At 38.0% G+C, this 24,526-nt stretch overlaps 1 protein-coding gene and 2 long non-coding RNA genes across 6 annotated transcripts in view; 2 read left to right on the forward strand and 1 right to left on the reverse strand.

The window, feature by feature from the left end:
- LOC126912028 (uncharacterized) overlaps window positions 1-3,371 on the forward strand; it is a 96,080-nt gene extending 92,709 nt beyond the window's left edge. Inside the window, exon 2 of the long non-coding RNA XR_007706641.1 lies at window positions 3,243-3,371. This is a non-coding gene — a long non-coding RNA (uncharacterized LOC126912028). The remainder of the gene's footprint in view (window positions 1-3,242) is intronic.
- Window positions 1-24,526, reverse strand: part of LOC118280215 (synaptotagmin-7) — a 670,807-nt gene that overhangs the window by 276,869 nt on the left and 369,412 nt on the right. The window contains exons 2-3 of one of the 4 annotated variants that reach the window (XM_050702066.1): window positions 23,107-23,322; window positions 22,800-22,920 (exon numbers count right to left, since the gene is read on the reverse strand). The exons of 2 other annotated variants lie outside the window; for them this stretch is intronic. In XM_050702066.1, coding sequence (XP_050558023.1) covers window positions 22,800-22,920; window position 23,107 — 122 coding nt within the window. In that variant the 5' untranslated portion in view covers window positions 23,108-23,322. Of the gene's footprint in view, window positions 1-22,799; window positions 23,083-23,106; window positions 23,323-24,526 lie in introns of those variants that run through there. One more of the 4 variants, XM_050702069.1, reaches the window with a different exon arrangement.
- Window positions 1-24,526, forward strand: part of LOC126912022 (uncharacterized) — a 345,442-nt gene that overhangs the window by 270,686 nt on the left and 50,230 nt on the right. The window lies entirely within an intron of this gene.

Consider the following 24,526-nt stretch of genomic DNA (forward strand, 5'->3'; position numbering starts at 1 on the left):
TTCGCGTGGATGTTTTATTTCTCCATTTGAGTAACTCTGACAATGACATCTTATAAATATCTATTGATTGGACCCAAATACGGCGAGGCCCATAATAATTAAGGAGATCCCTCTATTGAGCTACTGCTGTTGAGCAGAATAAAACTGAAAAATAAAGAATTTTTTTCTACGCATTTTTCCAGGATAAAAAGTAGCCTATTTTATGCCTAGGATAATAAGGTATAATTATACCAAGTTTCATCGAAATCGAACCGTTAGTTTTCACGTGATGCCTGAACATAAAGACAGACAGACAGACAAAATTTTTTTTTATCACAACATATTTGGGTTTGGTATCGATCCAGTAACACCCCTTGCTATTTATTTTTTCAATATTTTCAATGTACAGAATTGACTCTTCTACAGATTTATTATATGTATCAGATATTAGTAGAAGATTTTTTTGTGGGGGGGAAATCATCCAGTGACTTCTCCCGCAAATTAGGATTTACTCCTATGTCGTACATGCGTTTACAAACACATTGACAAGTTCATGGACACATGACACCCAGACTCGAAACAACAATTTGTGGATCACACAAGAGTTGTTCCGTGCGGGAATCGAACCCGCTTCACTTTGCATGGCAGCTGGTTGCCCAGCCAACACATCTACTGTGCAGTCGAGGTATTTTAAATATGTATTTAAAAGCGTGACTTTCTGTGAATTCCTATATAATTAGTAGGATTTTTTTAGTCACTTTGACCCAAGAATCAATTTCTGGAGATTTATCTTGGCAGTAGAACTCAGAACCACTCAACCATCCAACTCTCTCTGTAATAAACAGTCTAACTACAAAGTTTCAGGGCTGTAAACTTTCAGTGTTTAATCAAAGATAAACCAAATCAATTCCCCTTCATGAAATTTCATGACTCAAGTCACTAAAACTTTTCAAAGAACTCTATTAAAGTTAATTTATTTTGGTAATTTGAATTAAATTTGTGTAAAGGAAGGAGTCGAATGAAATGATTTTATTAATTTGTCCAAAATAGACCCGGAAGGAGTTTTTTTTTATGGAATAGGTGGTAAACGAACAAACGAGTCACCTGGTGGTAAGCGATCAACGCCGCCCATGGACACCCGCAACACCAGAGGAGCCACAGGTACGATGTCAAAGTTGTTAAGGAGCAAGCAGAGGTGTCAATACACGCCTCATTTTTATGTATTTGTTTTTTTTTATTATTTATTTTTAAGAACATAGAAAATTCTCCTGTTTTGTGAGTGTGTATACAATCATAAATATTCAGACAAAAAAGTTTTGTGAGTGGAATTTAAACCCCTTTTTTTTGATGGGGGAAAATCATCCAATGACTTCTCTCACTCTGGGCGAGGCGAGAGGGAGTGTCAGACTCTTACTGACTAAATACCACCCAGTTCCTACTCCTGCCTTACAAACCAGTAAACCTGTTAGGTAGTCCGCAGCTCCGGATCAGGCATGAATGCGACGCGCCGCACGCACGGGTTTGGTTTTGGTCGGGCGGCGAGCAACCCTTACTCGCGCGTCCGTAGACCCGCACTTACGGTGGCCGGAGATCATCGCGCGATCCCCGACGCCCGGAGTGTCTCTCGCGACGGCTGGGGCGTGAGGTTCGTTCCCTCTCGCGCCCCGCCTCCTCCTTAGCTAGCATGGCATTTAAACCCTTAAGCCAATATGTCAACTGTATAGTCAAATTATTCTTAGGGGCACTGTCACTAAGCTATGTAGCTATACGTATATAGTAAGATGTGCTACGAAGATCCGCCGTCGCAAAGTAGCTGTGCGAGGAAGTTGTGCAGCTCGAGTATGCGATGTATAGATAGTAGGGAAGCCATCCATAGCACACATCCATACAACGTATCCATATCACACATCTATAGCACGCATCTATAGCACACATCCATAGCACGCATCTGTATCACACATCCATAGCACGCATCTGTAGCACACATCCATAGCACGCATCTGTAGCACACATCCATAGCGTGCATCTGTAGCACACATCCATAGCAAGCATCCTTAGCACACATCCATAGCGCGCATCTATAGCATACATCCATAGCACGCATATATAGCACACATCCATAGCACGCATCTGTAGCACACATCCATAGCACGCATCGTTTCATATAAAAAACATAACTTACCTGAGTCTGTTTATAGCAGTGCTAAGCTATGTGCCCCAATAAATATGATTCGTGGCAGTCAAACTTACCCACAACATCGTAGCATAGCACATTTCTGGTGGAAAAGAAACCTAATCAGAGGCCTTAAAAAGTTAAATTAATTTTGCAAAGCTCTACGATCGTAATTCATAGCAAATTGGCTGAAACTAATGAAAACTCGTCCTGAAAATGATAATTAACGTTAACACTGCCTTTCAATTAATTTTAAATTATGTTTTTGTGCAACGTGATCAAGATGTCAAGGTGTTATTTATGAGCTGCGGACTACCTAGCGGGTTTACCGGGGCTCCGGCTCGAAAAGCAGGAGTAGGAACGGGGTGGTTTTTAGTCAGTAAGTGTCTGAAACTCCCTCTCGCTTTCTCCCAAGGCGGGAGAAGTAATTGGATGATTGCCAACAAAAATGCTATAGTAGTAATGGGTTGATGTTGATTGTGGCGTTACTTATTTGTTTATGTGTAAATTCTAATATTTTGTGTATATTTCTCTAGTCATAATAGCTGCGTGGTGACAAGAGTATGGAATACCACTCCCATGAGCTGACGCCAACCCGACCACCAAGATTACGATAAACTCTTAGATAGTCAAGGAGTGGGCTTTTTTTACATTTCATGGGTCGACGATTTTCCGCTATCCCACCTGATGGTAAGTGATGATGCGGCCTACGATGGAGCACTGCTCAAAAGCCACCTATTCACTTGGGCTTTGAAGATACTCTAGTTATACGTTATTTCTACATATAAAATTTACCTAGAAGTTACGTTACACGATATAATATCTTCGAAAGTATTTGTTTCTGTAAGAAAATAAAAAAATACATGTGTCTAATATTTTAAAATAATCTACAAGACGGATATTAAAATAAAAATTAGTCCTCCTAGTCCTTTCCATCATCGAACCACAAGACAATCGACGAGGCGTCACCGTTTCATGGTGGATATCCCACCCACACGCACGAAGCGCTTCGCTTCAAGCTTCCTTGTGCGAAATGCTAGGGAGTGGAACTCCTTGCCGGAGTCTGTGTTTCCTGATGGGTATAACCTAGGTGTCTTCAAAGCCCGAGTGAATAGGTTGCTTATGGGCAGACGTGCTCCATCGTAGGCCGCATCATCACTTACCATCAGGCGAGATAGCGGCCAAACGTCGGCCAATTTAATATAAAAAAAAAGTCATCTACCCTATCCTGACAGACACAAGAAAAAGCCAGCGGGCCCACAAAGTTTCCTAAGACACTTCACGACCTCATCTAGTACCGAAGTAATTAGAAGAACCGTCAAACCTTTCAAGCTATAAAGCCTCAATTTAAGTGTCTCATTGTGTTGCTATAAGAACATCCTCAACTTAATGGGGCTGGCAGAGAGCCAGGCTATCAACAAGTAAGACTTATATATATTGTGTACACTGTACACCACAAAATACCTTAAAGAGAAATAGTTCGAGATAGACTGCTTTAATTAAAATTGTGAGGATATTGAGTCAGCATATTTATAAGCCCAATTTATCGTGAGCTAGCGTGGTGATTAATGTTCAATCTTTCTCCGCATGAGAAGAGGCTTTCGCTCAGCAGTGAATACTTATAGGCTGATGATGAAGTCATAAGTCATGACGGAGTGGTTTTTAGTCATAAGTGTGGGAGAGCCATGCTTCGGCACGAATCTGCCGGCTCGACCGGAGTTATCACGGCCTCACAGAAAACCGTGGTGAAACAACGCTTGCATTATGTGAGTGAGGTTACCGGAGGCTCAATAATTACCCCCCTATCCAATCTTCCCAATCCCCGATTCCGCAACAATCTTTTAATTCCTAACCCCCAAAAGGCGGTCAACACACTTGTCACGCCTTTGGTGTTTCAAGTGTCAGCACCATCAGGTGATACGTCTGCTCGATTCATAAAAAGAGCATTTTGTGGTGAATAGTGCTAAAGCCTTCTCCGTATGAGAAGAGGCTTTTGCTCAGCAGTGATCACTTTTAGGTTGATAATGATGACATACGTCATGAGGGTGAAGACGATATAATCATTCTGCTCATAAACACGAACCTCTGTCCGGAGCTGCGAACTACCTAGTGGGTTTGCCGGGGCTACGGCTAAAAGGCAGTAGGCAAAGCAGGAGTAGGAATGCGGTGGTTTTTAGTCAGTAATAGTTTGACACTTCCTCTCTCTTAGCTCAAGGCGGTAGAAGTCATAGGACGATTTTGCTACCTTAGAAAAAAATGCATGTTTTGCAACTAGTCGAGTTCCTCGACGTGAATTATTACGTAATTAAGCCAAAATCATAATAATTAAATTAGCATGTCTCACGAAAGTTGTAATAAAAAATACAGTATCATACGGAATAATTTTTAAATTAAAATTTCTATCATAAATTCAGTTTGCCAACAAAATACTCTCACAATACTCTCCTTGACACAAAATGGAAACCACAGCTACAATATTTTACCAATAAATAATAACAAAGACATCAAAACTAGAATTTAATTAAAACACGTAGACAAGTATACACGTATCTTTGAAACAAAACTTGTCGAACATTTGCTTGAAGTTGCCAATTAATTCTTGACGCTGTATCGGGCGTAGTGCCAAGAATACTGCCAGCAGAGCCGTAATAATCTGAAGGAAAACTAGGCAAGTGCCTAGGGCGCCAGATTAAAGAGCAGCGCCCCGAGACGCGTGTACCCAACTGCCTATAAACTGGCCGTGTCACCAAAAATAATCTAGGGGCAACTTGTTTTATTTTAAGGGGAGAAAATCATCCAATCACTCAATGTCAGACTCTTACTGACTAAAAACGAGCCTGTTTTTCAAGCCGGAATCCTGGTAAACTCGCTAGGTTGTCCGCAGCTCCGGATCAGGCAACAGGCCTACTGAGCCCCATCTGTGGTTGTTAGTTGGCTCTTTGAAAGCGTGCGCCGTACACACATGACGGGTCTAATTCTAGTTGGGTAGCGAGCTACCCTTGCTCGCCGTCCGCAGACCCGCACTTACGGTGGCCGAAGATCGTCGCGCGATCCCCGATATCCAGAGTGTCTCTCGCGACGGCTGGGGTGTGAGGAGGTTCGTTCCCTGACGTACCCTGCATCCTCATGACATGGCTGCTTCACAAAAGGAGGAGGAGGAGGAGGAGGAGACAGCATCCCAGTTCCCCTTACTTCGCACCTTGGCCTGAACCAACGCCGGACGTAAGAGGTCGCCGACGCCGGCAACATGGGGCGCTCTCTAGGCTTAATTGTACCCTGTCTGCTTATAACTGCTCGTAAGTTAGCGTGAGGTTGTCGTAGTACTTGCCGTATTGTTGTAGTTCAAGCTATCGCTATTTGTGTCGGTAGACAGACAAAGAGTGTTGAAATGTTATTTCGGCGTTTGATAGTAGAAATAATTATTGGTGTTCTAACTATTGATTATAATCAATGTGAACGTTTCTTGGTTTGTTTTGTTACCTCTTTATTCTATTACTCCTATCGTCTGTGATATAGGATATAGTTCCTAGTACAGGTATTTCACATTTGTGGAGGTCTATGATTTTAATTAAGATGTTTATGTGTACTTTGACTATTTTGCTACAATGAAATAAAGACTGAAAAAAATTACGTTTACGCATATTTTTTACGCGATTTTGTTATTGAAATGAACATAATAAGGTAAAGGTTCAATTCGTAATCGTCATTTTACCAAACTCTCTTTCCATTGCTCTAGATAAAAGTATACAGTATGAGCAGACGGTTCACCTGATCGTAATCAATCGCCACTGCCCATGGACACCCGAAACACTAGAGCGTTACAAGTTCCTTGCCGGCCTTTTGCACAGGTTTGCAATTTGAGGATTGTTGGGGAATTGGGAGAAGAGTAATTGGGTAGTATCCTCGGTCAAAAATAAATTATTACAACTTTTCAATACAACAAAATATAAAAAAATAATCACACTCTCATTCATTAATTTGATGAACTATTTAATTTTCGATTTTTTCTAGCTAAATTTCTAGAAATAAGTCTGCTATTTGACGTCAAAAACTTATGACGTCATAACGCACTATTTCATACAAAGTTCATAGAAAATATCGTTTTTGACGTTTCGAAAAAAGTATTGAATTTGACTAGTAGGAAACTAGCCTATTGGGCAATCTCACTCATACGGCGAAACACAACGCGATGGTTTTTTTACTTCGATTTTACTCCGGTACGGCCGGCCTATTAGTGCCGAAGTATAGCTTTCCCATACTTAATAGTAAATAGTAATAGCACATTTTAGTTGTTGTTTGATTTTCTAACAAGAATTCGCTTTCAGTAGCAATCGTCACTACTGACCAAATAGCATTAAATAAATATAAGAAAAAACTGGCGTGCGCCTAAGTCGTCTTTCACTGTGACTTGGGGTCGTGAGCAAATTAATCAGAGGGTGCAAGCGACCCCTAATACCAAAAACACAGTAGATAAGTGGGTCTTAATATACTAACATTTGTCAAGACTGAAAACGCCTGAAAAATTGTCATTGGTTCTTGTAATTGTTGTGGTAATTATAAAATTTTTGGTATTTAATTTTATTACTATGAGTAAGTTATACACGGTGTAATAAAAAAGGGGTATACATACACACCGAGTGCACGGTTTCTAGACAGCATAACAAACGATACGGGAAGGGTTTTTTAAACTCATGTTTTCATGGAACGAAGTTATGAATTTTCCCAATACATAAAATTCCAGAAACCGAACATCAAAATTAGGTAGATACAGGTACTAGGCGATCAAATCAAATTTATAAATAAAAATGAAACTTTGTGTTGAGGTTCTATTCAACCTGTATTCTTCAGTGCTTCTTGATGTATATGGGTATTTTATTACACGTTATATATAGTACATTATAAAGGGTAAATCAGCATTTCTAATAATATAATTATAATGTTGATGTGGATTTGTCATTATTACATTACGCAGAATGCTCGAGGGACTTTATTTTACTATCCATACCATATTATTATCTAATATGGTAGTCAGATCTTTATAAATTATGATTCTCCTTAGATCTCCCACTCAACTCGTATAATCCTTTCATCCTCTCAAAATTCCCTCTGTATAATCCAGTAACGCCCTCTGTGGTAAGTTAGACATAACCTAAGATTACATAATAGTTAAGTTTGGACATTCTAATTAGGCACGAACCTAAGACGTTGCGGTCTGAATTTATTGCTTACGACGATACCTAAATTGTTATAATTAAAAAAACAACAACAAAAGCTGTACGGTGTTATCGTTGTAAACAACCAGGACATTATATGAATAAATGTCCACAAAATAGTCGTGAAAAGACAGAAAATGCATTTAGTGCCATATTCTTGAATCCGCAAAATCAGTTTCGAGTTTCGGATTGGTATATTGACTCGGGAGCGAGTTCACACATGGTTGTTGACAAGAATTGCCTGGAAAAAGTTATACCCAGCCACGAAGTGAAGAATATAGTTGTCGCAAACAGAGAAACAATTCCCGTGTTGTGCGCAGGAAATACGAGAATAACAACAGTGATTGACGACTCAGAATTTGATATTCCCGTGAAAAATGTGTTGTGCATACCTAACCTGACTACCAATTTACTCTCAGTGAGTCAGCTTATTCAAAATGGAAACAGTGTTAGTTTTGAAGAAGATGTTTGCTATATACGCAATAGACAGAATGCACTGGTTGGTAAAGCCGAATTGGTGAATGGCGTTTATAGGTTATGTATCAAGTCACCTACATTGTTTGTAGCCTCAGCGGCAGTTGCAACAAGTGAGATGTGGCATAGAAGATTGGGACATATCAATAGTCAAGACCTTAACACTATGAAGAATGGTGTAGTAGAAGGTATTAGTTATCCTGACAGAGCAGTGATTGATAAATCCAAGTGTATAACTTGTTGTGAAGGCAAGCAGGCTAGGCTGCCATTCACTCACAAGGGTACCAGAAGTGAAGCTGTGCTTGAGCTGGTTCATGCTGATGTATGTGGACCGATGGAGCAAGTTTCAATTGGATCTTCGCGCTACTTTTTGCTCTTTGTCGATGATTTTAGCCGGATGGCATTTCTATATTTCCTTAAAGCCAAGAGTGAGGTCTACAAGTACTTTAAAGAGTTTAAGGCATTTGTTGAAAGACAAACTGGCAGGAAATTGAAAGTTTTGAGAACAGATAATGGGGGTGAATTTTGTTCTTTGGAAATGAAATCTTTTCTGCAAAAAGCAGGGATTGCACATCAGAAAACAAACCCGTACACACCAGAACAAAATGGGATGTGTGAAAGAATGAACCGGACAGTAGTGGAAAGAGCTCGGTGTTTGTTATTTGACGCTAATATGCCTAAGAAGTTTTGGGCAGAAGCAGTCAACACTGCTGTGTATCTGCGCAACAGGACCATAGCATCGGGATTGACAAAAACACCTTATGAACTCTGGACAGGCAGAAAGCCAGATGTCAGCCACGTTCGAGTTTTTGGCAGCACTGCAATGACCCATGTTCCCAAAATGAAAACTGCAAAGTGGGATAAGAAAGCTGAAAAACTTATTCTAGTGGGATATGACAATAATGTAAAGGGTTACAGGCTCTTCGATCCCAAGAGTAATAAAATTATCACCAGTCGAGATGTTATTATCATGGAACATGCTCAGAGTACTAACGACATGACTCAAGCTGTAGTAGAAGAAAAAAGTGATAATTTTGAAGAAACAGAACCCACCATAGACTCATCAGACCTGACATGCACATCACCTGAAGGTGATACTACTTTGGACGTGACCTATGTGCCAGATGACACAGGAAGTTCTTCGAGTGCTGATGAATTCTTCAACACACTAAGCGATACAAACCAACTAAACGTACGGAACATAACTTCTGAAAAAAGACAGAGAAGAGCTCCAGAAAGATTTGGTTTTATGTGTGTAGGTGAAGAAAATCTGACATATGCGGATGTTATGAGTGGTCCAGAACAAAAAGAGTGGTGTAGTGCTATGAAGGACGAGATGCGGTCATTCAGTGAGTGTGATGCGTGGGAAATAGTGGAAAAACCAGATAATTGTACCATAGTGAAGTGTAAATGGGTATACAAGAAAAAACTTGATAGTGACAATAAAGTGCGATACCGAGCGCGGTTGGTAGCGAAGGGATTCACACAGAAAGAAGGTATAGACTTTAAAGAAACCTTCTCTCCAGTGCTAAGGTATTCTGTTTTAAAGTTATTATTTGCCTTAAGTGTAAAATTAGATATGAAAGTTACCCATTATGATGTTACAACTGCATTTCTAAATGGTAATTTGGAAGAAACTGTATACATGCAGCCGCCTCCAAACCTGTCTCTTAAGGGTAAATTTTTAAAGCTGAAAAGGGCTATATATGGGCTAAAACAATCTGCTCGAGCCTGGTACATGAAGGTGGATGAATGTTTACAGAAATTAAATTATAAAAAATCACAACATGAACCTTGCCTGTTTGTAAGTGAAACTAAGAAAACTTATATAGCATTGTTTGTAGATGACTTTTTTGTTTTTTCAACTTGTGCTATAGAAGTGGGTAATTTTAAATGTGAGCTATGTACTAGATTTAAACTGAAAGATTTAGGTCAAGTAAGAAAATACTTAGGAATGAGAGTGGAGTTTTGTAATAACAAATTGAGGTTAGATCAAGAAGAATTTATTAATAGTTTATTAATTAAATTTGGTCTAGAAAATTGTAATGAAACAGTCACTACTCCTATGGAAATTAATTTGAAATTAGATAAAAGTGAAAGCTGTAATGAGAAATATCCATACCAGCAATTAATTGGTAGCCTCATGTACTTGTCTATACTTACCAGACCTGATATTTCATTCAGCATTAGTTTCTTGAGCCAATTTAATAATTGTTTTAATAAAGTTCATTGGCAGCATGCCAAGAGAGTGTTAAAATATTTAAAAACTACAAAGTCTTATTGTTTAACTTATACTAAGGATGATTTGGATATTGTTGGCTATGTGGATGCTGATTGGGCTTCTAATGCAGTAGACAGACGGTCTTATACTGGCTTTTGCTTCAAGCTTTCAGGAGCTGTAATATCGCATGAATGTAGAAAGCAACAGACAGTAGCATTATCCAGCACTGAGGCTGAGTATATGGGTGTCTGTGAAGCTAGTAAAGAAGCAATATTTCTTAAAAATGTAATGTTATTTCTAACTGGAAAAGAAGTAGGCCCTATTGTTTTGTATAACGACAATCAGAGTGCAAAAAAGCTAGCTGAAAATTGTATGTTTTATAAAAGGAGCAAACATATTGATGTTCGTTTCCATTTCATAAGAGAAGCTGTTGCAAATAATTTAGTAAAAATTGTATATTTGCCTACTACATGTATGCCAGCTGACATCCTTACAAAAAGTTTGCCTAGTGTTAAACATTATAAATTTTTGCTAGACTTAGGTTTGTATACTTAGATTATTTGTTTATTTCAATGAGTGGTGGTGTTATAATTACTATAATATTGTATGCATTGAAATTAATAAATACAGGCCACTCAGTATTTCCTTGTAATATGTTATCTGTGGTAGATGAATAAAAACCAGTCTGTGTCAAGCACTTCCTGCGTATATTATTATAAATGACTTAAACCTTTTAAGGGATTTGGACCTTGTGGTGGGCACTTTAGAGTGTTAATTTGCTTGATACTAAATGTAGGTCATTCATATTTCTGCAACGGTGTTGAGCAAGTGCTTAAACTACAGCAAAAATATTTCAAAACTTATAAAGGAGCGAAGAGGTGTGGTAGAATCGTGTCATTAGGTTCCATTCTTCCTGCAGACCCCAATGGAAAATAGGCGTGCTGTGATAGTAAGGTTTATTTTTTTTTAAACCGGTAAGCAAGCAGACGGATCGCCTGATGGTAAGCAATCGCCACCGTCTATGGACACCCGAAACCCCAGAGGTGTTATAAGTGCGTTGCCGGTGTTTTAGTGGTTAGGAATTTAAGGATTGTTGGGGAATCGGGGATTAGAAAGATTGGAAAGGGAGGTAATTGGGCCTTCTGAAACGTCACTCACACAACGACACACAACGCAAGCGTTGTATCACGTCGGTCTTCTGTGAGGCCGTGGTATCACTCCAGTCCCTCACTTAAATGTGGGTTTACTGCACGACTAGGAATTGGACTGGATTAAATACTTTTTTATGGAATAGGAGGCTATTCCATAAAAAAGTATTTAACTCCACTGCAAAATCCAACTCAATATCAACTTCAGAATTTTACAAGCAACCTACACTGGTAATGCTTTTTAATCAACTTTCAGTATACTCGTACGTTGCAGTGCCATACAGAATTCAGGTTTTACAGTATTTTCAGGAGGCATTCCTGTATTCTCTATTTCAAAGCTGGTAGCGGTTGTGAATTGAATTTTTTCGTTTGTGTCTGAAACCATTCTGATACGCCTGGACGATTTTCATCAACTGACTACCTGAATTTTTGATTGAATAAATCTGTTTTTGAGAATCGGATTACGTACTATGCTTTGTGCTACCTAGATTTTTGAAAAGCGGCTCTGGGAGTTTCTATTTGGTCGTGGGTGCGTTTACAAACATACAAGTTCACATACACATAATCCTCAGACCCGAAACAACAATTTGTGGATCACACAAAGAGTTGCTTCGTGCTGGAATCGAACCCGCTACTTGGCAGTCAGTTGCCCAGCCACAACCGTGCAGTCAATTATATGTACACTTCTGCCTACCCCTTCGTAAATTCAAAAGCGTTATGTAATACTGAAATATAGACCCTATTCTTTCTGAGATAAACTTTAAACTTGAAATGGTTCTGACAAATGACTGACACTTTACTTCATAACCTTTTGAAACTTTTCAAGTTGGCAAGTTAAAACTTTATGCTGCTTATTACTGTAATCGTTAGATCTTTAAGACTGGAAGAAATAGGGTGATTTTCCACCAGAGATGTGCTATGTAGCTATGCTATAGCTGAGCTGTGAAACTATGTGACGGGTTCCACCGATACTACTTCTGTTCTTCGAGCTGGACGCCTAGTGACTAACTAGATAGTACGCAGCTCCGAGTGCTCAGTAGGGCTGATGCTCGCCCTACTGAACCCCAACTGTGGTCTGATGGCTCTTTGAAATACGCGCGGAACCCAACGCGCCGAGGGTTTGAGCCTACAACCTTATTCCTAATACCAAGACTTCTTTATACGGCAGTTATACTTAAGACCACTCGAACAAGAAAGTATTTTAAATAATTAAAAAAAAAATCAACTGTACAGCTTAGTTAAACTCACCAATATCTTGGCCACCGAAGAAAATCATCAAAAATAAATAGACCTCAACAGATTACCATATTTTCGTATTCATACAAAACGAACAAAAACGTCAAAAGGAAACTATTTTGTAGAATAGTAACATTTTTTAGTGTCCGCCTTTGTTACTGTGCAAAAATACAGTAATAAAGCCGGACAACAAAAAGATAAGTACCGAGTTAGTTTCAACTTTGAAAATGACACAAAATTTGCATTTTGTTTAAAGTAAAAAGAAAATGTTGAATAGATATTGCGTCTGAGTTATTTTAAAGAGTAGACAAGAGACTTATTTGTGACCGTTTATAAGAAATAGCGCTTTTTCTGTTATAAATGTTTGTCCTACAGCGAGCGCCTTTATTAATGTGCACTTTTTTGTCCTTGATTTTCTTACGTTGTAGTTTATGTGGAGTCCCTTAAGTGGAAAGTGACCTATTTCTGTTTTTCCTGCTATTTTACCACTAGACTATAAGTAGGAATGGCTTTTAATGATACAGACTCGTGTTTAATGCGTGCTAAGTATTAAATTTTTTATGAATAGTCTGATCTTATACCTGTCATTTTTGTTGGAATAAGAGGCTACGCTAGTAGAGAGGTTTCTTTTTTTTTTATTAGTATCATCTTAGATACTGTTACAAAAGACTTAGGCTGGTTGTCATTTAGTATGGCAGACAATGGCAATTGATGATGGTTTAATGGGATTTGCAGCATAAATATTATGCGGGGAGGATTGCTATTGTGCCACGCAACAATGCCATGTGTTGGATTTCGGCTGCCGTTGTAAGTAAGGATGACAACGTCATAACTTTTGGTTAGATCGTTGCAAGAGGTTTAGTTGATTCCGTTGTGTTGCCACGGTTACTGATATGATGTGTCATGGACATGGTGCAGAGGCCGTCCGACACGAAATCGAGCATTGATTCTAATTCCTAATCAAAACTGATATTCTCGTCGCGACATATTGTACACATATATAGTAAAAAGATAACATAAAAAAATGGATACCTAAAAAAGATATTCTTCTGTGTCGCGATGATCTCCAATCTATTTCTATGATTACACATTATTTACAATTTAAAAATACCTATAATGGAAAAAAAACTAACTTAAAATTAAAATTAAAAAAAAAATGGCATCAAATTAGTCGTCCATAGTTGCTGTCACTAGTAAAAGTTCCCAGAAGACTGGCCGCATTGCTACGCCGTGATTGAGTATAATCATATTCAAATCTGAAATAACTATTTGTAGATTACATAAACGCTGTTCTGTTTTTCAGACAGGGCCAACCTTATACTCAATATCTACACTGCGTTGCACCCCTGCTAACCCCGTTTAAAGAGGAACGTAATGTAATATCACAAAAGAATAATAAACACCTAAAAAGCAGGCAGTTTACTCAGAAAATAAATCACGTAGATCGTCCCCAAAACTTTTCCTTTGTCAAACTAAGAACTGTCGTTTGATACCCATGTAGCGTGTCGAAGTTTGAATCCTGTTGCTAACAACTTAGATTTTATTTTCGAATAAAATGATTGTTTTATCGTTCAATGGTCTTTAAGTTTGGTGGTTTAAGATGTAATTAAGGGGTAAGGCAAAAATTGCAATTCAAATTAAAGTGTCATTAGAGTATAAGACATTAATCATCAGCCCTACTCTTCCTTCGGGTGCTATATACCCGCGACTAAGGCTGTAAGGGTTTATCAGTTGCATGGGCGAACTGCTAAAGAATGGAAAGAACAGGTTTATGCAAGATCTTTTGGGTGTTTTTCCACCAGAGATGTGTAATGCTTTGTTGCTGTGGATGTGTATGGCTTGGCACACATAGCTTAGCACTGGTGAAAACGGACTAAGGTAAGCTATGTTTTTTATATATAGAAAGATTATATAGATTTTATATAGAAAGATGCGTGCTATGAGTGCGTGCCATGGATGCGTGCTAAGAATGTGTGCTATAGATGGCTTCCCTGCTATCGACACATCACATACTAGAGCTGCAAATCAACCTCATACAGCTACATAGCTGTCTAACGGTTACATAGTTTCACAGCTAAGCTAATATCCTCGCAGCATAGTACATAACATATCTCTAGTGAAGAATCACCCTAAAGATTTTGTATAAACTTCCATTATTCAGCCGTTCGCCCATGCAACTAATAAACCAACACAGAGGCTTTTGTTTCAAAGTTCTCAAATTTATGTCTCCTGCAGTAAAGCGTTTGGAAAATTGAGACATTTTGTTCCCTGGAGCACATTTTGTAGTGTTCACTAGAAGGCTGGTTCACTTGTTCCAATTTGAGTAAGGCTTTTGTTCATGGAATGTATTAAACTGCATGGTATCTCTTGGGACTTAGTGGTAGAAAATTAATAAAATTGATAGTTGCATCTAATTTAAGCGTGTAGCAAATTAGGGCGATGCAAATTTTATGGGTGGCGGTTTGTCGTTCTACGTGGAGGACTAGGGGAGGCCTTTGTTCAGCAGTGGACGTCTCTCGGCTGATGATGATGATGATGAATTGGCGATGCATTGTCTCTGCCTACCCCCATGGGAGACAGGCATGAAGTTATGTATGTAGTTGCATCTAATTGTTTTATAGAAGACCGTTTCATTGGTTGAGTCGTCACTAGTGGCATTGCGGAGAAAGAGGTCTGTAGGTCTTTGGAGCTGCGGACTACCTAGCGGGTTTACCGGGCTCCGGCTCGAAAAGCAGGAACGGGGTGGTTTTTAGTCAGTAAGTGTCTGACACTCCCTCTCACCTCGTGCTTCGTGAGTCAATCCATTAATTAATCTATTTTTATATTTTTAAATATTATTTTATTTTGTATGTTGTAGTATTTAAAAATGTAAATTTAGAGAATTTTAAATAAATATGGAAATTAATCCAAATTATGATTCTACAACTGAACACTTCGATATCAACAAAAATCCTGAAAGTATTATAACTTGATCCGTCGATAACTCGAACAGAAATATATACGTAATCTGTTTATGCACAATAAGAGAAGATCGTTTTTTATGAGAATATTCTGGCAAACTTGTTGACTCTGGCAACACGCCAGGCTATCAGAAATTATTTGAGTAATAGACAGTTTTACGTCCCAGTAATCTCATCGTCATGTTTAATACACTACACGGTGCCAAAACAAAATAATAACTGAGAAATATAAGTATTTTCTGAGATAGGACGGCACCTGTGGAGGTCACTTGATTCATGGAATAAGCTGGTAAACGAGCAGACGGAACACCTGATGAACACTAGAACACCAGAAGCGATAAAATTGCGTTGCCTTTTGGGGGTTAGGAATTTAAGGGTTGTTGGGGAATCGGAGATTGAGAAGATTGGGAATAAAAACACCGAAACACTGAAGTCCGGCGCGTCCCAGGCTGTGGTTTTCGCAACGAAATAAATCAAAATATATTAATAGAGGAGAAGAAAAAAAAACGATTGTTTCCACTTCCCTCGGTGAATTTAATGCAGGAAACAAAGTGACAGAATGAAGCCTAAAGCAACAAAAGAGACTGCACAACTGGGAGAAGCCCAGTCGCCAAGCACCACGGAAATTTGACTTAAAACTAAGTGGGTCCTATGTGTGAGCTGTTATACTTGCTTCCAGTAATAGATATGGCAAAAACGCCTAAACCCATGGAAAGTTATTGTACCAAGCATCTCTAAGATGAAATTTACTAAAGAAATAACAGATTGTATACATCTTACCTCCATATCTACTTATCACAACAGTCCAACTAAATCCACCACCTTATCACTCACATAATAAAGCCCAATTTACTACAGCAAAAACAACTTTTCGTATCGCATAAAACCTTTGACGCAAAGAGCAAAAGTATGAAGATGGAATAAAAAGAAGTACTTTAGCATAAAATGTATCTTTAGGCCGTCACAAATATCTAGATTTATACACGAAAATCTAGACTTTTTGTTTAACCTAGATATAAACGTGAGAAGTCTAAACAATACGCAGAATGAATACTAAGGTATACTATACGTGACAGTATATTTTTTTCTTTCTCTTTTTTATCTAGTTTGTTTTAAATTGAGTGAATATGTGACAGTTTTCGTGAGACATACCAAATTAATAAATAATTATGTTATCGGCTTACTCACGTAACTGTTTGACGAGGAACTCGACTAGTTTCAAGCCATGCTAGAGGCTGATATTCATGAGCAGCATTCCGTGACACACGGCGCGGCGATTGTCAATAGTAATTAATTGTCTTAGGTAGGTATAAAATCCATGGTTAGCGCAACGAGGACCGCCCGGAGGACACGGTAGAACATACGGTGGCGGTGTGCCCTGCGTGGGCTGAGCACCGCCAAGTCCTCAGGGATGTGGTCGGCGACGGCGACCTCTCGCGCCTGGCACTGGTTCATGCCATGCTGCGGACCGAGAGGGACTGGGATGCAGTCTCCTCTTTCTGCGAAGCAGTCATGTAAGCTAAAGAGGAGGCGGGGCGCTTGAGAGAACAAACCTCCTCACGCCCTAGTCGTCGCGAGAGACACACCGGGCGTCGGGGATCGCGGGATGATCTCCGGCCACCGTAATTGCGGGCCTGCGGACGGCGAGCAAGGGTAGCTCACCGCCCGAACAGAACCAGACCCGTGCGTGCGGCGCGTAGCGTTCCGCGGCGGCTATTGCTTACCACCAGGTAATCCCGTCTGCTCATGTACCGGCTTATACTATAAAAAAAACAAACTGGTTTTAACATTACTCATGCTCTTAAACATTCTATGCAATGAAAACAAAAATAAACTTCAGCCCAAAAAAAGGCCCTGAAAATTAAAAAGGCTTTGCTGAAAGGCCAAAAATAATAATTAAAATGGGCCCAGGTGTAATGACGTTGAATTTTGAAACCTGAAACTTAGTTATTTTACTTTTTTTTTCAGTTGAGTTTCAAGAAAAATTTTTGCTAAGGGAATGGTTGGCTATTATTTTTTATAGCTACCTTGAGACTGAAAGCTGAAATGGGTTTTTCAGGTCTAAGATGGTAAAGTCAAATTAACTAAGTTTAGTTTACATTAATAATGTATTTAGCAGGTAGGTACTTATATTGTTCCCTGAAGAGCTGGGTATAAAAAATATGTTATAGTTCATTTGCTATAAAACGTATAATAGTCGATTCACGTAAAATTGAAACTGGAGGGACTATTAAAATATTTCCAATTACCGAAACTTTCCTTGTGCGAACTGCTAAAGAATTCTTTGCCGGAGTCTGTGTTTCCAGATATGTATAACCTGGGTGTCTTCAAAGCCCGAGTGAATAGGTTGGTTATGGGCAGACGTGCTCCATCGTAGGCCGCATCATCACTTACTTACTTACTTACTTAAAAAAAATGTGTTCGAAATATCAAATGGTCTGAAATTTAAATTTGTCTCAAAGAGTCGGTACTGAGTTCTTCATATTCTGTGTGTGTATTGACACAATGTAGTATGGTCCTTATTTCTCTAAGCAAATCGATGTAACAAACAGCCTGATAAATAAATAAATAAATAAACGGCATTTTCCAAGAAAAACTAATTAAGCACCGTTTCCAATTATTTGCCAATTAATTTTACTTATTGAATAACTTCGAATGGAATTCATTGACAAAGACTTTCAAACGGTAATTGATTTTAATTATGGATACAAAAGGAAAATCTGCTTATTACCGTAATAAAAGTTAATTACAAAAATAATCTCAATGAAATTGTTATTGCGTATTAATAGAAAAATTTTCTTAATAGAATTGTGATTGGTGTAAATTCATTTCTATTATATACAAAGTATGATTAAGTCTTATATACTTTGCAGTATAAAATTCAATATCAACAATTCTGGGCTTAAGAAAAACCGATGATAAAGTGCACAAATGCATGGCATTAGGCCTAGGCTTATGGGTACTCATAAATAAAATGCTGGCTTGACGTTTGTCTTTTTTTTAAGTCTTGTATAAGCCGGTAAACGAATAGACGGAGCACGTGATGGTAAGCAATCGACGTCGCCCATGAACACCCGAAACACCAGAGGCGTTACAAGTGCGTTGCTGGTCTTTTAGGGGTTAGGAATTTCAACAACTCTCAAATGGGAAATCGGGGATTGAAAAGGGGGTAATTTGGTGTCCGGTAACCTCACTCACATAATGCAAGCGTTATTTTACGTCGGTTTTCTCTTAGGCCGGGGTATCACTCCGGTCGAGCTAGCTCGTTCGTGCCACAACATGACTTTTTCATAGGCTAATTAGAATAATTTCGAAACTGAAAAGCCTTAAAAGACATGTCTCATGGATTGGGTGTTAAACATAGTTCAACATTGGGCAGTATTCTGAATATAAACCCCTTTCATAAAAAATATATAAATATCTCTTCATAACACCTCACTTGGCTATCATAATACTTAGTCGACTTAAGCAAGCACAGCCTAATATAAAGCTAGTTAGCTTGCTCACTCATACATATATTACCAAGGAGCTCGAAAACTTCATCAGAAATATAACCCTTATTACAATGACTATAAGAAACCATATAAATAAATGTCAGAAATCAGGATATAGTTCAGGTAATAAACTCAGGTAGCTCCAATACTGCCCAGACCCAAAGTTCATTAAAATAAAAGGGGATTCATGAGAGACCTTTAATTTTCGTTTGGTATAAGTTAGAAGATCATTGCGATTGGACCAAAATGTACCTGAACAGTCAACCTCGCTACATCCTTGTTGACTGGACATCTACACTACATGAGCTGCTGTTTAGATGTGAACATTAGCTCATGACGATACCTAAGTACGTGTGTCGCCTGGACAGTCAACCTCGCTACATCCTTGTTGACTGGACATCTACACTACATGAGCTGCTGTTTAAATACGCTTTCGCCTATACTTCAGGCCATTTTCAAGTCGTGATGAAGAAGTAAAACAATTAGGCGCTGTAATTAATACGGTCGCCCGGTGGTTAGGACCTGGCACTTTGTAACTGATATCCTGAAAGTCTAGTGGAAATAGTATCTGAGATGCTATATTTTATGCCATAGTTTGAGACAAATGCTGTTGATTTATGTTATATGAAAAATTAAATTTGATATAAAGCATTAAATTTTATTGAACAGAGAGTAAAGTTCCCTAAGAAAAGAAGGATTATCCGACCAGGCAAGGATCATGCCTGGCGATCTTTCTGCCCAACTGTGGTTTGTTGGGATTTGCTATCCATGTTTATTCGCATGTACCTAAACTTCATATGTGCGACGCAGGATATTTTTGACGCTATTCGTTGATGTGTTCGTCGATAGTCTATATGCGACTTCTGTCATCTGTCACTTGTCACGTATCACCACAAACCGAAAGAAAACTGTTGAAGGCAGATCCTTCGCTAAGCGTCGGTCATTATTGACTGATATGGCGGTCAAGGTGTTGATAATGAGTTGCGACAATTCGAACAAAAAAATCAAATCTCTAATCCTTCGGACGTTTAGATTATACTACCGGCTTCGCTGTTGTTACCGTAAGATAAAGAGTGTCCGATTACCCATCGGCTCATACCCTGTCTGTATACCAAATTTAATCGACATCTGTTCATTATTTTCAGCGTGGTTGGCGTGCAAACATCCAAACAACCAAACTTACACATCCCTATCACTACATAGTATAAAACAATGTCGCTTTCTCTGTCCCTTTATATGCTTAAATCTTTAAAAATACGCAACGGATTTTGATGCGGTTTTTTTATGCGACCTTTATTAGATTCTCTTTTTTTTGAGGAAGGAAAATAATTGATATACGGTACTTATAAAAGTTTATAATCCTTCAATTTTACTGTACGTACAGCTTTTTTTCTAAAGTAAATGCTGTTAAATTCAAGGATTATAAACTTAAATAAAAATAAAAGAAAATCGTAGGTGTGTATTCTCAGTGTCTAGAAATATATCGAGTCTAATTCAAAACTTAAATTGCAAAATCTCAAGTCATGTGCAAATAGCTAAACTATGTTTTTTTTTAAAATAAATTCGCTAGCAAATTGCCTCTCATTTTCGAGAATGACAGTCAATTTGCAGAATGACGCGCAAACGCCAAATATATTTGGAAAAAAGGAATATTCTAAGATTCTTTCTATTTGAATTTTTATCTTTTTCTTTCTTTGTTTTTTAAATTTGGTTCTTTTATGAAGATTGTTTGTTTTTAAATTGACTTCAATTCACTATTGAGCATGATTATTTCTTTAACTAAAAATCACGGTTTACTCACTTAAAGTAATGGAGAAAAGTTGAAAAGACTCTTCATCATGAGCAGATAAACTAATAGAGCGTGCGAATCACACATAGGTGTAAAACTAGGTGTGATTTTAAGCATCTCCACCCGCAAAATTTCTAATCAGTGTTGAAGTATTTTGCAATTACCATGCCGAGGCAATAGTTTAAATATTGTTTTAATAAACACAGTTCAATCAACTAGAAAAATATCGTTTTGATTTTATTACCATTGATTAAAATATTTTCTCAAATTTATACATTTATATTACCAATTTTGCAATCTCAATGGTGCTTTTATTTATTTATTTGGTGCACTGGTGGAAACGGACTCAGCTAAGGTATGATATTTTATATGGCAAGATGTGTGCTATGGATGGCTTCCCTACTATACGATACATCGCATGCTCGAGCTGCGCAACTTCGTCGCAAAGCTACATAGCTTAGTATTAGTGGAAACGGTCAAATAGTTTCACAGCTTAACTATTACATCTTCGTACCATAGCTACATAGCACATCTCTGATGGAAAAGTGTCCGAAACATATTGTCAAGATATTATTTCAATTTCATTCTTATTTCCCACTTTTTGCACTGAAAAATCAACGTTAAGAACTAACAAAATAAAGTTGATTTCTCTTTCATAAGATTTGATGAATAAGGTTCACATTAGTTGCCTTGCAGTAACAAACTTCATATAATTTATTTGCTAGAAATATTTCCGATTTTGAGATTTATCGAGACCTCGTATTGAGGTCGGAATTTCCTGAACAACTCGATATTTTCAGCTCTGAAAGAGTCAGAAGTAAAAATTGCTTTTGACGTCGTATTTATTTATTATATTTATAAAACTGCTTCTAGAAAATTGGTTATGCTATTTTCTATACTTTTTTTTTCCTTAAAAAAACGTTGCCCCACACTAGGATTTTCTCCTGTGTTGTGGGTGCGTTTACAAACATACAAGTTCACATACACGTGACAGCCAGACCCGAAACAACAATTTGTGGATCACACAAAGAGTTGCTCCGTACGGGAATCGAACCCGCTACCCGTTGCGCGGCAGCCAGTTGCCCAGCCACCGCACCAATCGTGCAGTCAAGTCACTTATTCAGTCAACTTATTTTATGCAATTTGTATCGAACGGTCTTTTTTGTTTTTTATGGAATAGGTGGCAAACGAGCAGACGTGTCACCTGATAGCGATCAGCACTGCTCATGGACACCCGCAACACCAAAGAAGTCACAGGTGCGTTGCCAGCCGTTTTAAAAGGAGTCCGTTTTAATTTTTTATTTGGTTGGTTAGTCTTGAATTTTTACTCGAAAGAAATATTTTTTTTTTTTAGATTTTTGAGTTTTCTACTAAAGCTTCAAACCAGAACTATATTATTATTTAATAACTCGAAAAGTCTAGATCATTAATCTTGTTTAAAAAAAATACAAAAACAATGAAACAACACAAAATAGACCCATTTTTGAACTTATTAATAAGCTGTTTTCTTTTTGTTTAGTTTGTTTGATTGAAAGCAGAAATCTCCGGAACTATACTGGTTCATTCAAAGCTATTATTATTTGGATGTGAGATGACTGCACGATTGGCGCTGTGGCTGAACAACTGGATGCCGTGCAACGTGTAGCGGTTTCGGTTCCCGCACGGAGCAACTCTTTGTGTGATCCACAAATTGTTGTTTCGGGTCTGGGTGTCTTGTGTATGTGAACTTGTATCTGTTTGTTCACGATACAGGAGAAAATCCTAGTCTAGTGTGTCCTAATCGTTTAAAAAAAGGACTAGTATAGCGGTTGAGGTTCTTTACATATACTGGCAGGCTGCGATAACCCGGAGCTGCGGACCACCTAGCCGGTTTACCGGGGCTCCGGCACGAAAAGTAGGAGTAGGAACAGTGTGTTTTTTCAGTAAGAGTCTGACACTCCCTCTCGCCTCGACCAAGGTGGTAGAATTCATTGGATGATTTTCTCCCTTAAAAATAAAATATAATGATGTTAGACATTAGGCATGTGATGGTGTCAATGTCGGAGCTGTTAGGAGAGAAAAAAAAAATGGTTTCTTGTAAAAATCACTTGCTAAACTAGTCTAGATACTTACAGAGATTGCGAGAGGTACTTGGACAAGCCAAGCTTAGAGATCTTGCTGCCTTTGATCCCTTCGTTCACAATGTTGGTCACGGTCAAAAAGTTCTTCGTCATTGTTGATTCCTGTGACGTCACTATTGTCACAAAACCACACACAAAAATTAAATTATAAACACTGGCAACACTCCTAGCTAACTAACAACGCAAACAAAAAAAAAAATAAAGAAGTTTTTTTTCAACTGGCAACACTCGAAAAATCTGACACTGGTTCGAAAAACAAAATGAATCTATTAAGTATTTATTTCTCTAGCAACACTTACTTTTCAAATTGAGAACCCAACATCGAACGTTATTTTTTTAAAATTCAAATATCGCAACAGATAACACGCGCAAATTGTTTGTTTTTTTTTCAACTGTCAACAAAAAAATTGTTTTGTTTTGATTTTTCTTTAAGAAAAACTCTCTCTCTTTGTTTCTATCACAGACACGGTACTCGATGTTTTGTTCAGTTTTCAGTTTTCAGTTGCTTCAGTAACCTGAAAAGGAATGTTTTCGTCTTCATTGGTTCACTCTAAGATATTTCCCAAAAGTACTTCGCTTGATAATTATGTCTTTTGTCATACTCTCTCGTTTTACTTACTTCAAATTTTCGGTAAATGTCCGTTTGAAATTGCGAGCGATTTCGAATGACAGTCATTGTTGTTAGAAACATCGTTGATAGACAATTTGTTTTTGTGTGAATTAGATACTTATTTTCAGTAAACATGTAAATAATGCAGTACTGGTTAATTATGATTAAAATTTAATAAAAATAAGTCGCATTAGAAAAACGACTGAACCATATGATGAAACTTTTTTTATGGTATAAGCTGGTAACCGTGCAAACTTATCACCTGATAGGCCGCCACCGCCACCCATGGGTACCCCAAATACCAGAGGCGTTACATAAGTGCGTTACCGGCCTTTTGTGGGTTAGGAATTTAAATGTTGTTGGAAAATTGAGAAGGGGTAATTGAGCCTCCGGTAAAAGTCACATATAACTTGGAAAGAGTCACATTGGTACTTGTCGTTGGTAGATTTAAGACCAACTTCTCATGCATGGGAAGCAGGCGTGTAAACCTCCGGGCCACCACGATATTACTACATAACACGTAGCATTATTCCTTACTAGGCTCTAACTAACAGAAAAAACAGATTTCTATCACATAATTAGGCCATAGCAAGCCTACATTTCACCATATATCACACAAATATACATGAAAGCTTAATAAGGTAATTCACAAAAACTCCACGTAAGTACATATTTTCTTCTCAGATCAAATACCGCGGTAATGATAAACAGCTTGTAGACATCGCGTCGTATGTTTGTAGTGATTCACGTTCATTATATCAAGACCTTTGACGTTATGAAAGAGATGAACAAGTTATGAGTGATAGGAATGTTTCTGAGCTTATGTCAGAAATAATATATGTACACAAAAGTTTGTTCATTTTTATACTAGTAGGTGGTTGCCTTCTAGTCGAATTCAATATTTTTTTCGAAACGTCAAAAACTATGCATATTTATTTCCTTTGAGTTTTGAACGAAATAGGGCGTTATGACGTCATTAACGTTAGAAAATTAGCTACGAAAATTCGAAAATTAAATACATAGAATAGATCATCAAATCCACGAATGAAAGCGCTATTATTTTGTATATTTTGTTGTATTGAAAAGTCGAAAGAGTTGAGGAATAGGTA

The sequence above is a fragment of the Spodoptera frugiperda genome, chromosome 21 (genome assembly GCF_023101765.2).
Source record: "Spodoptera frugiperda isolate SF20-4 chromosome 21, AGI-APGP_CSIRO_Sfru_2.0, whole genome shotgun sequence".
In the NCBI taxonomy this organism is placed as follows: Eukaryota; Metazoa; Arthropoda; class Insecta; order Lepidoptera; family Noctuidae; genus Spodoptera; species Spodoptera frugiperda.